At 41.7% G+C, this 12,949-nt stretch overlaps 1 protein-coding gene across 3 annotated transcripts in view; it reads left to right on the top strand.

Annotated features, from left to right (window-relative positions):
• Positions 1–729: 729 nt before the first annotated feature.
• LOC144007193 (growth factor receptor-bound protein 10-like) overlaps positions 730–12,949 on the top strand; it is a 39,991-nt gene continuing 27,771 nt past the window's right edge. Inside the window, exons 1-3 of one of the 3 annotated variants that reach the window (XM_077506598.1) lie at positions 730–914; positions 6,423–6,558; positions 10,533–10,626. In XM_077506598.1, the coding sequence (XP_077362724.1) occupies positions 6,508–6,558; positions 10,533–10,626 (145 nt within the window). In that variant the 5' untranslated portion in view covers positions 730–914; positions 6,423–6,507. Of the gene's footprint in view, positions 915–6,422; positions 6,559–10,532; positions 10,627–12,949 lie in introns of those variants that run through there. The other 2 variants (XM_077506596.1, XM_077506599.1) reach the window with 2 other exon arrangements.

Here is a 12,949-nt window from a genome sequence, read left to right as displayed (position 1 = left end):
AATCGCAGGGCACACAGAGACGAACAACCATCCACACTCACACCTATGGACAATTCGGAGCACCCAATTAACCTGCCATGCATGTCTTTGGAATGTGGGAGGAGACCGGAGTACCCGGAGAAGACCCACGCGGGCACGGGGAGAACATGCAAACTCCACCCAGGAAGGTCCGAGCCCGGACTCAAACCGGAGACCTCAGAACTGGGAAGCGGACGTGCTAACCACTCGATTACCGTGCCGCCTGCTGAAAGCTTAATAAAGCTTTATTTAATAGCTATATCAAAATTCCATCTTGGGCCATCTGCTAGCATGTTCTTTGTTCTCACTAGTAGGACAATTCATCACACTAGTAGAATGACCGTGGCTACTGTATAGCTAGTACTGTAATGTTTTTGTTTACCATAGGCCTATGACATTTCTGCACACCATGTAGTCTGACATATTTGGCACTACATGTTGCTAGTGTGAGGCAAAACTGGGCAAACGACAAGACAACTAGTCTTACTAGTACGACTGAAAAATGTTTAACTCTCACTATTCAATTCATACTATAAAGTTTGAGAGGGAATGAAAATCCGGAGGGAGGGCAGTTGACTTGACGTGCACGCGCGTTGCTCCGGCGCGTCAGCTGGTGGTGAGGTCAGTGCGCGTGCGCGGATATCTGAAGGCGTGAGCGCGCGCGTTCACGCGTCCAAGGAGGAGAGCGCCTCAGGGCGGGTGGTGGGCAGGGCAGGAGGATGGAAGGCGGACAAGGTGAAGAGTTTGTGTTTTCTGGGGTGGGGAGGAGGAGGAGGACGAGGAGGAGAAGGGGGGCAAACCGTGCGGAGATCCATTGGAGGACATTCGAGGCTTGCCGGCTCCTTCGACGCTCTTCCCGGACACCGTTGCAACGCTTCACGACGCTTTCCTCAACCGTAAGAACTTCTTTACCGTATAGCAACTTAGCTAGGGCTCGGAACGCGTAACGTGGCGTTTTAAAAAGGAAACAGGTGAAAAAAATGTTGCACGTTAGCAAGCGAGAAGATTGCTGCGCGTGACACGAACGATGTGGTCGTGTTTAAAATGCCCCCGAGAATTGCATCATGGAGAGAAACGTGTTGTGTTTACATTGTTTAGCTCAACCGAAATGAGCACAAGCTAGCTCGTCTGAGGGAGAATGCAGTCAACATAGATTCAAAACTTGACAAACAGCAATTTAAAAGTGCCCTAAGTTCACTTTTCTTTGCCTTTTCCTTTTAATGGTGACATTGCACATTTAAAGCAACAGTATGGAGTGTACATTTTGAACAATATCGGCTGCTGTCAAAAATAGCTGCACAGCTAGAGTAAATATATTGTACTGTATCTCTTCCGGACTAGTGAGCCAAGGCACGTTTTTTTGTTTTTTTTTAACACTTTATAGTACTTAATTTATATAGCAAAATTAAAAGCACACCACTAAATAAACACAAAGAATATTTGCCAAATTAATTATCGACTTGTCTGTTTAGTTGAACTGAACACAAAGCTGTTTTTCTGTTAAATGAATGGCAACAGGTGAATATAAAAGTTAATTGTGACTTCTGCCATCTAGTGGAAGCACATTTTATTGTTCACCCTGTCACTATACGTCACTGGCATAGATTAATAAACAAACATATATAGTTTGGTAGTTTAAACAAATATTTTGAAGCAATTAGGTGAAACTGGATCATTTCTTGCTGCACACCTGTTTATCTCTAAGTCTTGTTATTGTCCCCTTTTCTAAGGTTCAAAGTGCACATGCATTTTCTGAAACTCAATGTCAAGGGTATAAGCCTGATGTATTTAAATCATTGTTGTTTAATTGTAGAAAGTGCGGAAGTATTAATACATCATGTCAACTAAACATGTTCATCATCTTTTTTTTTTTGATGGTGGCAACCTAATTTGCTCACGGTTGCATAAACAGCATCTTTTGGCTTCGTGACAAAAAACAGGTTATTAAAGTCTGGGTATATCGGGAATATGTGCATTTTTCGGGAAGTGATATCTTCAATGACATTTTTATTCAATTATAGTGCGTTTAATGTGATTTTCAACATTTGTGATGCAACGGTTAACTCATTTTGCAAGGTCACCTGAACTCGATTCAAGAGCTCGTCAAAAGACTTGAGGGATCCCCTGAATCGAAACTCTAAACACACAATGTATTTTTGTACGAATGCAATGTAGGCTAATCTCTGCACAATACTCACGTAACCGCCTTCACAGTGCATTACGGTATGTTAAAGATCAGGTGACATTAAGGCTTAACATGAGGCTCTGAAAGGTTGTCCACTTTAACTCGTCATTGTGCAGGTGCAGGCGGATGTCGCAACTTGTGCAGTTGTAACTAGGAAACCAATGCAAACATTACAGTGGTTCATGCTACTTTTACAGGAGGTGCTTTCCCTGGATTAAGTGGCACAAAACACATGTGGACATGACTCAAATTGGGCATAAAATATAACCTTGAAGACCAAAGTTTTTACACCAGCTCAAAATTACTAAGCTGTACAAGTACTGTTATCCTGAGCAGCATTAAAATCTGTGGTAATCAAAATGAGGCTGTTTTATTCCTAAAAAGTATAATACTACACTATAACAGACTGCACAGTTTATATTAACTCTGCGCTTAAATATAGGAGCTAAAGAAAAACTCTACTTAATTAATGATTCACTCAAAATATATTGCATGTAAAAGTTAAATGCAATTTAACAGTACTTAGCACAGGAGAAAATAAAGAACTTTTTTGACTTATGCTGACTTCTGAAAATATGTGCTTTCATTGTATTTGCTAAGTAAATGTGCTTTAAGCAGTTATGTTACAATTCGCAGGGTAAACACTACCTGGCCTGTTTTTATTCCCTTTATTCCATTACAGTTGCTATATTTGCACTTTGTTTACATTTCAATTGTGAAAAAAAAGGTGGCTTAAATAGTGTTGCTGCAATAAAAGTGCTATTATTCCGAAGTGTCAATCACAAATCTATTGTTCAGTAATTATTACCAATATTGTCACTGCAAATTTCTTTGAAATATTGTGATATAATTTTTAGGCCATATCACCCACCCCTATGGTACGTGCATGTAACACTTTGAGAATCACTTTAATAAAGACAAACCAGGCAGCCTTTTCTTCCAGTAAAAATCGTATACTAGGGGTGTGCATCTCTCCAATAAAAGACACATGGGTGCAATACAATTAAAGAGTGGTTCAACTTTAAGTGGAATGATTCCATTTGGTCAGATGGGATTCAATTGGATTGTGATTTGTTTTAATATGTTACAGCTTATGGTTTGGGTATGATGCTATGAGTTGTAATTTTATATACAATAGTAGTGTAATTGTAGCATTACGAGATGTTTCGCCAATTCGATACGTGTCTCTCTCAATATATATTTTAAAGTGGAGCAGTTTGATTTGGGCCGATTCAATGCACTCGTATTGTTTAGATCAAAACCGATTTTCCGATTTAAAAACGGTTTTTGTTACGCCCCAGTCGTGTACCGTTCTGCTCTGAAATGAAACAACAGGTGAAACAATAACAACCTCTGTCGGCATACTTGATCTGGGAGCCACACGTGTGGCATTATTAAGTGCCCGCACGGCCCATTTAATTCTCAGGATCTCCCCCGTTCGGCCCAGTAAAGCTGAATTAGTCCCATTCTCTTCACAAGGAACCACAAATGTCAGCAAATGTCAAGCACTCTGAGCTTTGGCTTCACTTTCAAAGCCTATTAGCGGCGCGGCTTGCCCTTTTGGCCAGCCGCTTGATTGGTGTCAACAGACTCATAAGCCTTTGCAGCAACATGTGAGATATACAGTGGAGCCTTAAAGGTTGAGTACAGTCCTTTTAGAGATGCTTGTGGAGTTCTGTTTGAAACGGTTTTCCTCATAGGAATCAAGGAAAATGTGTTTTGTTGTCCTGTTAACTCTCTTAAACACGCAACTGTCTATAAGTGTTGTAAAACTCCACCTCTCCTCAAACTGTGTGGGAGCCATTCAGCATTGTCGCCTCAAGTTCTCAACATTTAAAGTTACTTCTTTTTTTTTTTTAAACAATAACTCAAGATAGACACATCTGATTAAACCTGTTTTTTTTTGTGCAGAACCAACTGGCCAGTCATAAAGATAAGTTTGTGGCTCTTGCGCAACAATGCCAATTGCACTGGTCGACTCATCCATTTTTTATTTATTTTTTTAAATCGTATCAATAGCGGTTCTTAGGCCTTAGAAGTAGAGTTTGGGAAGATGACATACTTTTGTTAAGCATTAAAGCTGTGTTGACTTAAGCCATATTGTCATCCAGGACAGAGACATCTCGTCCCTGTGCAAAGTACCATTTGCTGATCAATAGTCATCTTTTCCATGGTAGCCTGCTCTGCAGTTAATCTCTTAGATACTCACTTAGCTGAAGCCTCACGAGATTTGCAAAGGCCTCGTGAGACACATGCTTTGCATATTACGTTTTTGCTTCTTGAAAAAGGCAGTCAGTTTCCAAATTGTTCAACAAAGTCTGCAATTATCAGCTGGCTATGAGCAAATGCCATACACACGTTCCCCACAGAGCAGAGAGCCACCTAAAGATAGCAGCAGAGCCCCAGTGGAAACAGTAATTGGTGGGGTGCACGAAGAGGCTGAGGAGGAGGAGGAGGAGATATTGTTTGAAGCATCTGATATCCCGTTATATAATGATATGTACAATGGAGACCCACTGGGAGAGAGCAAGAAGCAGTGCCAAGCTAGTGAGAGGAGCTAGTGAGAGTTCAGTACGAGTGCGTCTCTGTGTGCACACTCGCATTCGCTGAATCTGCGGATGTCGGTTTCCTCCCAAAGATTTGTTGTGTTTGCTGGAGAAGTATCTGTTTTACAACTTGCGCTTTCTTGAATTCAAAGAAAATCTTGTTCATGAGGTGGATGCCCTTAAAGTGTGCCAGGTTTCCATTAGATTTGGACGCCAGATCGGACGTGTGGGAGTGAACAGATTCCCCCAACTGCCATCATAGAGACATTGGTACAAAGGAGTATTAGGACCACACTGAAAAAAAAAAAAAAAAAAAGAATAGCGGTGTAATTTTAACGGGTGAATGTTAAAAATTTAAAAAGTTCAGCAAGCCACGTCTCTTGGGAGAAATCTGTGTTAATTGTGTAAATTTTTATCCTGGTTGAATCATAAAAATAATTCCACATTTTTTCTTGCAAAAAACATTTTTTCCCCGTCAATTGTCATAAAAGTAAAACATAACTCTCATAAAATTAAAATATTTTGTGAAGTCTTTTTTTGGAAAATTACTTCTTTTTTTTTATTTATTTTTTTATTGTTTTTTTTTTTAAATTTTGTTTATTCCCATAAGTATCATGTTACTAATATTCAATACGTACAAAATAATTGTTACAATGTATTCCAATAAATTTGTTTTTAATTTTACGCCATATTGGATTAAATGTTGATATTACGTTGAATAAAATTCATTAACATTTCATTAGTTATTTATTTATATTTATTTCACATTGTTTTGTCTATGTCAAACTGTTGTTATTCTCTACAAATTCTGTCTGACTGGAATGGATTTATTGCATTTACATTATTTCCTATGGGAAATGGTGCTTCGGTTTTCATCGGATTTGGTTTTAATCAGATTTTCTGTAATCACAAAAAAGAAGGTTCGAACATTTTGGGATTTTGTCCATTGCATATTTTCATCGTGTTGATATTTTTCCATTTTCTCCTTGGCTTTAGTATCCCTTGACACACCAGAAATTCAGCCAAATTGAACCAAATGTGTGTACGTGTGTGCATATCAGCTTTCCAAACGCAACCTCTCACGTACTCACAACTTGCCCCTGCTTACTCAAAACAGATAATGCTACACACTACAGTGCAGTTAAAATAGCCCACTCCGATTTCAAGTTCCCTCCGTCGGCACACCCCATCCCCCCTTTCTACACACACGCCCCTCCCAACCCCTTCCCCCTTTGCCTTGCCATGCGGTCTGCAGGTGGTGAGTGGTCATGTGTTGCTATGGAGGTGGGTGGGTCGAGGGGTGATGGGGAAGGGAGGGGGAGGTTGGCTCTTATTTAGTCTTAAGCCCCCGGGCATTGTTTAGAAACTGACTTGTGTGTGAGTCGCACACAATGCCTGTGTTTACTTTGGATTTGGTGTGCACATGTTCATCCATGCATGCGCCTTCACTTGCACATGCAGACTTTGTTTTCTCTTTGAGAGCAAGCGGGGTGTTGGGTATAGTTCCCGTCGTCTTCTTTAAGCATATGTCAAACACGCAGCACTCTGCTCAGTGTTAAGCACAAATCCCTCACCAGGAAAGACGGGGCTATTTTAAGACACCTTTTTCTCACATTGTCTCTCAATGGATCACTCCTTATTTTTTTTCCTGCTTCCTGTATGTTTGATTTCAGTTTAATGCAAGTCCTGGCTTCTGTGCAGGGTGCTGCTGAGACTAGTGGGTGTCATTCCCTTCTAAGGGGGTGCTGAACCAACAAAATGGCCTTAGCGGGAGGCCCTGACTACTTCCTGTGTCACTCAAACTATCAGGTGAGTGTATCATGAGTTAAGTAGTAAACAAGGAGAATGTTAAATGTTTAGATCAGAAGCCACTTTCACGCTCAATTCCGGTAAACTACCGGAAGTAGGGATGTAACGATAACGGCAATATCGTGATATCGCGATTAAAACTGCGACAATATATCGTCATCGTCATTATGTCACAATATTAAAAGCAACACATCTCTTAAAAAAGTCGGGTTGATTTCCATGTGTGCAGTTCTAGTACCCTCTGGTGGCTAGTTTTTTTAGTGCAGGTTAATTTTCACAAGGTATATTTTGGCCCTTCTATGTTTAAAATCCGCGATAATGGTCAGATAAAGGAAAACGTAATATGCTTGTGAACAGAGGCAATATGTGGAGGAACTCATTGTGTGCTTGCCTTAGCAAGTAAGTGCCTCGATATACATATTATATTTATATATTTTTAATATATAATACTTATAATATTTTTATAATTTCAATTGCTGTAATGTACTAAAGGACAATATTGTTTTTTTTGGCTCATTTTTCTACAATATTGTGACTTTTTTTTTTTTTTTTGTATCACCAACCTCCCCACAATATCGTGATAACTATCATATCGTGACCTTCATATTGTGATAATACCGAATCGTAATGTTTGGATGTCGTTACGTCCCTAATCGTGAGTCGAGTAGATCAGTAGAAAAAGACACCAGAGCTGGAGTATTAAGGGTCTAAATGCAACACGTGAGATTATGTGGCATCACAGGATTGGCTTGTGTTGCAAGCCAAAGTGTATTGATGGATTGGAAAAGGATGTCACTTTAATTTCATACACTGCTAAAAGGTTAAATACTCCTTTAAAAGGGAGGTCAACCCAAAACATTTCTTTCCACTAATATGTTGTATGTGCCACCTTGAGTCTAAACACAGCATTCTGATTAATCTTGTGTCTGTGGAATATGAGTCAAGCAACAAAATCGACCCGTTTTTATCCATTTTGCCTCATTTTGTCGACTGAAAGTGAAAGTGCAGTTTCTCAGGGTTCAGGTAACGGCCGATTGATTATGTTTCAGCTGGCGAAGATCACATGACCAAATTGACAAAAGACATGATAAACAAAATACAAAATGATCGTCCCTTGACAAGACATGACAAACAAAACACAAAATGGCCCCCTGTTGAGATGGATAAAATGTATTGGATGTTACTGCTTTACTCATATTCCACAAACACAATATTAATCAGAATGTGGAGGGTTTGACGAATGGGGGCACATACAACATTTTTGGGTTGACTTCCTCTTTAAATCACAATTTCTGGGTTACTCCGATGCATGTGCATTTATCTGTCATCGTATGTGTATGTGTGCCCGCTGTGATTGGGAGAGTCTTCTTACTTAGCAATGAGTTACTCCCAACAAATCAGACCCACTTCCAATGTCCAATTCCTGCAGAATGAGCTTTTTGTTTCTAGACTGCAGGATTTTCTCCACTTCAACCACCAGTAATCCAAAGAATTTCTCTAAGGAGCATGGCGAACGTCTATAAATAGATGGCACAACAACAATAACAAAGCTTGCAGCTTTGTTATGCGACGAGCCGAAGGCTCGCGATTGTCGGTTTTGAAAGAGGTGGCTGAGCTTCTCACTATTTTCTCCCTTTCATAAATGGAAGGTCACTGCTAACAGCTGAGCCCATTTGAGGGGTCATTAAATTAGATTGGTTTGTGTTAGCTTCCAGGAAAGTTCCAGTTCTGCACCAGTAAGGCTGCAGTGAATAGTCAATTGAATCCCCGTCGAGAGCAACATTCCTCTAGCCTGCATCTAGTGGGGGGGGAAAAACAGCTTGGTAGTCTGAGGAAGAGAAGTGGGTCGCAACATTGCTATGTGTGTATGTAAAGGCTGACATGACACAGCATGGCACACAATCATTTCACCCCATGGAGTCTCTGTGTAGGCTGAGACCGCAGAGTTAGTGTGTATTCATAAGTCTGTTTTTCTTTCTTTCTTTCTTTTTTTTTTATTTTTATTTTTTTTTAACAAACTTACATAACCCGAAAAAGAACATTACTGCAGGCATGTTTTGGTAGTCTGGGCCGCATTCCAGGTGTGTCTTCCTCAAGGATAAGTGTCTTGTCTGTCATAGTGAGAACTTTGGATCGAGGCTTTGGAGGCGTCAATCAACTGCCGTCTTCGTGTGCATACGCGCTCGTAAACGTGCACGCAAAACCACATCGCTCGCGCTGGAGGCTCGGCTGAGTTATGGCCTGAACAGGGTCCGAAGGGCGGGAACAACGAAGGGACGAACAAACCCAACACCACGTCGCCTCGCTCAAAATTCTCCCTGAGTGCCAGCAAACGTCGAACATGTGTGATCTGTCCCAGAGCTCGGACTACAATTCCCTCTTTCTTCCCCTCCTCTGAGGTCAGAGGTTAGCGGCTGTGTGCATTGGTCGCCCAGGCAACACTTTGCGCTTGGTCTTGTGGTTATGTTCCCAAGTAAGTACAGCAGTTGGTTTGCTGAGTGAAAGTAGAACTGATTAGATGTGTGTTGGAGTGGATGGCGCTTTTGTTCTTTTGTCGTTTTACAATGGTGCCTTCAATTCCAAGTTGAATTTGTTCCGTGACCAAGCTAGCAACTCACTTTACTTGTACTGTATATCAAATTAGTTTTCCCCATTGAAATGAATTGAAATGCCGTTAATCCATTTTGGGGGGGCTTTTAATGAAGAAAAACATCACTGTATTGTAATACAGTATATGCATATAAACATAATAAAACAAAGAGAATGTATGATTGGGCGGAAGGTTATGCACACTCTTCAGTAATGTATTCGTGTGCTGACGTCGTGTGACTTAAAAGGGTGTGTCCTAGCGAGTGATGTCAGGAGCTCTCACCCCAGCTCCAGTTGGTTATTTGTTTGTGTTCATTTTATATCTGTATCTCTGTTGTTGTCGTCACTAATGTTCCGAGCTAAATGAAAAATCGAAAGAGACGATGTTGTAGGGATTCACCAATTGTGATATTTTTGTCATCGATCTTACGGTTTGCACTGCAGTTTATTTTGCAAGTCGTCCTATGCAGCTTTAGGTTTTAGATTAGAATGCAAAACGTTTTGTGTATCCTTTGCCACATTCGTGAAAAGAATCAGTCGATTTGACATCAGTGAAAGTTTGCACTCGTCAAAATGGCTTCCATGCCGTACATGCACAATTGCACGGTTATATATTCAGTTCATTTCAATTTCAGAGGTCCTGATCTGGCTCCCATAGAGAGCGTTTGCTCAAGCCCGCCGACATCCTGCATCCAACAGGCAGGCTAGTCAAGTTGCCTTCCTTGGAAAGCTTTTGGCTGCAGCTTCTCGGAGCTGTAAATCGTACTTTGGGCATTTATGGATGTTTTCGAAGCATCCCACATGCATGCGTGTATGCGCGCACTCGCAGCAGGACATCTGGCCACGAGCAATTCCTGGGAACAATTCTCCTGCGTTATGCATTTTCCACGAAAAGTAGAGATGATTTTTTTTATTTTTTTTATGTTGTTTGGCCCTCTTCCCTCCTTTCACTCTTCAGCTTTCAAGCCTGGAGGCTGCGTCGAATTACCCAATGCATGAGGAACTTGACTATGAGTGATGGTTGAAGTGTGCTCCGAGAGTGATTGATCTGCCTGGAGCGAGTGTCATACGCGGCGGTTTGAAGCAAGTGTGTGCGTGCATGCCTTTGTGTGTGACAGGCAGACGGAGAGAAAAAAGGTCAGGGGGTCACAAAGTCACAGTGCTACAGGGTCAAAGTATGGCCTGTGTGTCACTCAGTGTTCCTCGAGAGCAGAGCAGAGCAGAGGCGTGAACCCGTCTGATTGTCTTGAGCGCTGTGAAAATAACCCACTGCGTTTTGCTTCGCTTAAATATCTGACATCCAACACCACTGCCTGGCCTTTTGTGACACGCTCAGTTCAAAAACATCTTTCTTTTTTGTTCTGCCTGTTTTGTTTATTTGGCAGGAGGGCATGGACCGCAGTTCCTCTCGCAGGCCTGAGGAGCTGATTGTTCCAGGCTTTCAGCGCTCGGCCCATCCAAACTTGCCACATCACCATGGTAACTTTCCTGTCCTGTCTATTGAAGAAATTAAATTACACACCAAGTATGGCCAGTAATTGTCCATCAATGTCATCATGGTATAGATGATGGATGACACGTTTCACCTTCTGACAATTGCCCCTTCCATTTCCTCCATATGTTAATTCATGGAATCTTTTTTGCTGCCAAACCTTCTTGGTCACAAAAGTTCTCCCCACCTTCCTGCAGCCGCTTTGTCTATCTTCGTCTTCATCTAGGACATTGTCTTCCTTCATCATCGCAAGCTCTGCTATCCAGATGTCGAGCTTTTAGACAAATATTAAATTCTATCTCCCTCGCTCACCATTTTTTTTCCCCTTACTGATGACCTCTTGAACACTTTACACACAGTAAAATCTGCTCCCCACGCCACGTTCTCAGAAATCCCTTCAGTCATCGTGGAAATGCCTGGAAGCAGAGGAGAGACGTTGTAAATTGTACGCCTGCCGACCTCCTCTTCTTCCCTCGAATTCGCCGATGTGTCCTCCTCATGCTTGTGCAAGAGCGTTGTAAACATGGCCTAGAGAGAGAGAGAGAGAGAGGGCCGTGACTAGGATAGGGGTGTTTATATACTATAGGCCTGTAGGTCAGATAATCTGAGGGGACATATTGGAGAAAGTAGGACAGAGGTGAGGGGGACAAAGGTGCTACTAACCGAAGCAGTTTCTTAATGAAAGGCAGAAAATGTCTTCCATGATTAAAATAAAAACTAATAGATCCCATGCTGTAATCATTTAGTGTGCCTGTTATTGAAATAGATGCCTCTCTTATCCCTTCAGGAAAAACAAGGTGGTACAGTAACCCCCCCACAAATGAACCTATTCACATTTTTTCCCATATATTTTATCCAAGTAATCTCTCGGGAAACTATAAGTAGGTTGGAGTTGCATTATCAAATCAGCTTGCTCATTCGGCTGTATAATGTAACTCTGCCTCAGGCTCTGCTTTCTTTCATAAGCGAGGCCTTTTTTGCTCAATGCCGTTCCTGTTTAATTGATAGAATATGAAGTTGCTTCTTAGAATAGATTGAGTTCAGCAAGGAAATTCACTTTTTAATAGTTTACTGAGATAACTGGTTCATCAAGCCACTGTTTTGTTTTGATGTAAACAAGATAGTTAAGTATGACTACAATCTTGCAATTCCACTGTATGGTGTGTTCTTCATACTTGCCATGGCTGCAAGGGGTTTTGGAGGTCAACATTTGGAATCTTATGGGCTCCATCAGATGGAACGCACGAGCCATTCACTCATATCTGGCACAAGTTAGCTGAGGTCAAAGCTCGTATCAGTGCTTGACCTCTGAGTTTGCCCATCAATGATTGCAGGGTGTCTCTGCCAGGGACAGAGAGCACTCATTCACTGTATCCCGGGATCTCATTGGAATGTCCTGGCTGCGCTTGCACAGGAGCTTTTGTAGCCAGATGCCGGCCAGACGGAGGCTGCAGTTCCTAAACATATACGAAAAATGGGAGCGAAAGACTTTGTATGCTATATGTTCCATAGCTGAAACCAAAAGTGTAGTGTGGGCCAAACCAGCAATGGGAGGAGGTAGACGAATGGCAATGATACTATCATTATCCTACTAAACTAAAGCATCTGGTTCATCGGGCCAAATCTCAAAATGATGTTGCAACTGAAGCAGCTGTCAGCCCCATTTTTTATTTATTTTTTTTAATTACGGAAGGTTTTTCACTCAGAGATTGTCTTGCTAACTCCAATGAAAGAAGTCGAGTCATCCTATACAGCCAATATTTCACACAGTTGAGCTGCTCGCTGCCATTTCTTTTTCACATGAAAACAAAATCAGCTCATGTTGGCATTGTGACTTAACTCACATGCCTGCAAAAGTGAACTTGCCTCGCGTATAAAGCCGTCAGCAGGGGATAATAACGCAAGCATCCATCCCGAGCTTTACATAATAGTCATCGCTTACGATGCTCATCAGCTCTTCACCTCATAACCCATGTCCCACTCTTGAACATCACATGACCTTGTGTCCTCCACTTACCCTCCGTGTTTGTCATGCATACCTCTTTGTGATCCGAGCTGAGCTGACGCCCTGCTGTTCTGAGTACAGAGCGGCTTTTTGCCCCCCCTCACTCTTCAGGCTCACTCGGACTGCAGATGTTGTACATTTTTGATTCTGCTGTATAATTACATGCACATCAGCACTGCATATTGTACACCGTGTCCTCGGCTGCCCTCTGTGTGTGCGCACAAGTGTGTTGGTGTTCTACTTTGTTGTGAACACTTGGTACACTCAGGCTCCTGAGCGCACCCAGATTGCTGTAATTTTTTTTC

Source organism: Festucalex cinctus, chromosome 19 (assembly GCF_051991245.1).
Source record: "Festucalex cinctus isolate MCC-2025b chromosome 19, RoL_Fcin_1.0, whole genome shotgun sequence".
Taxonomy (NCBI): domain Eukaryota; kingdom Metazoa; phylum Chordata; class Actinopteri; order Syngnathiformes; family Syngnathidae; genus Festucalex; species Festucalex cinctus.
The sequence above is the reverse complement of the archived record's forward strand: the minus strand, read 5'-3'. Positions and strand labels throughout refer to the sequence as shown.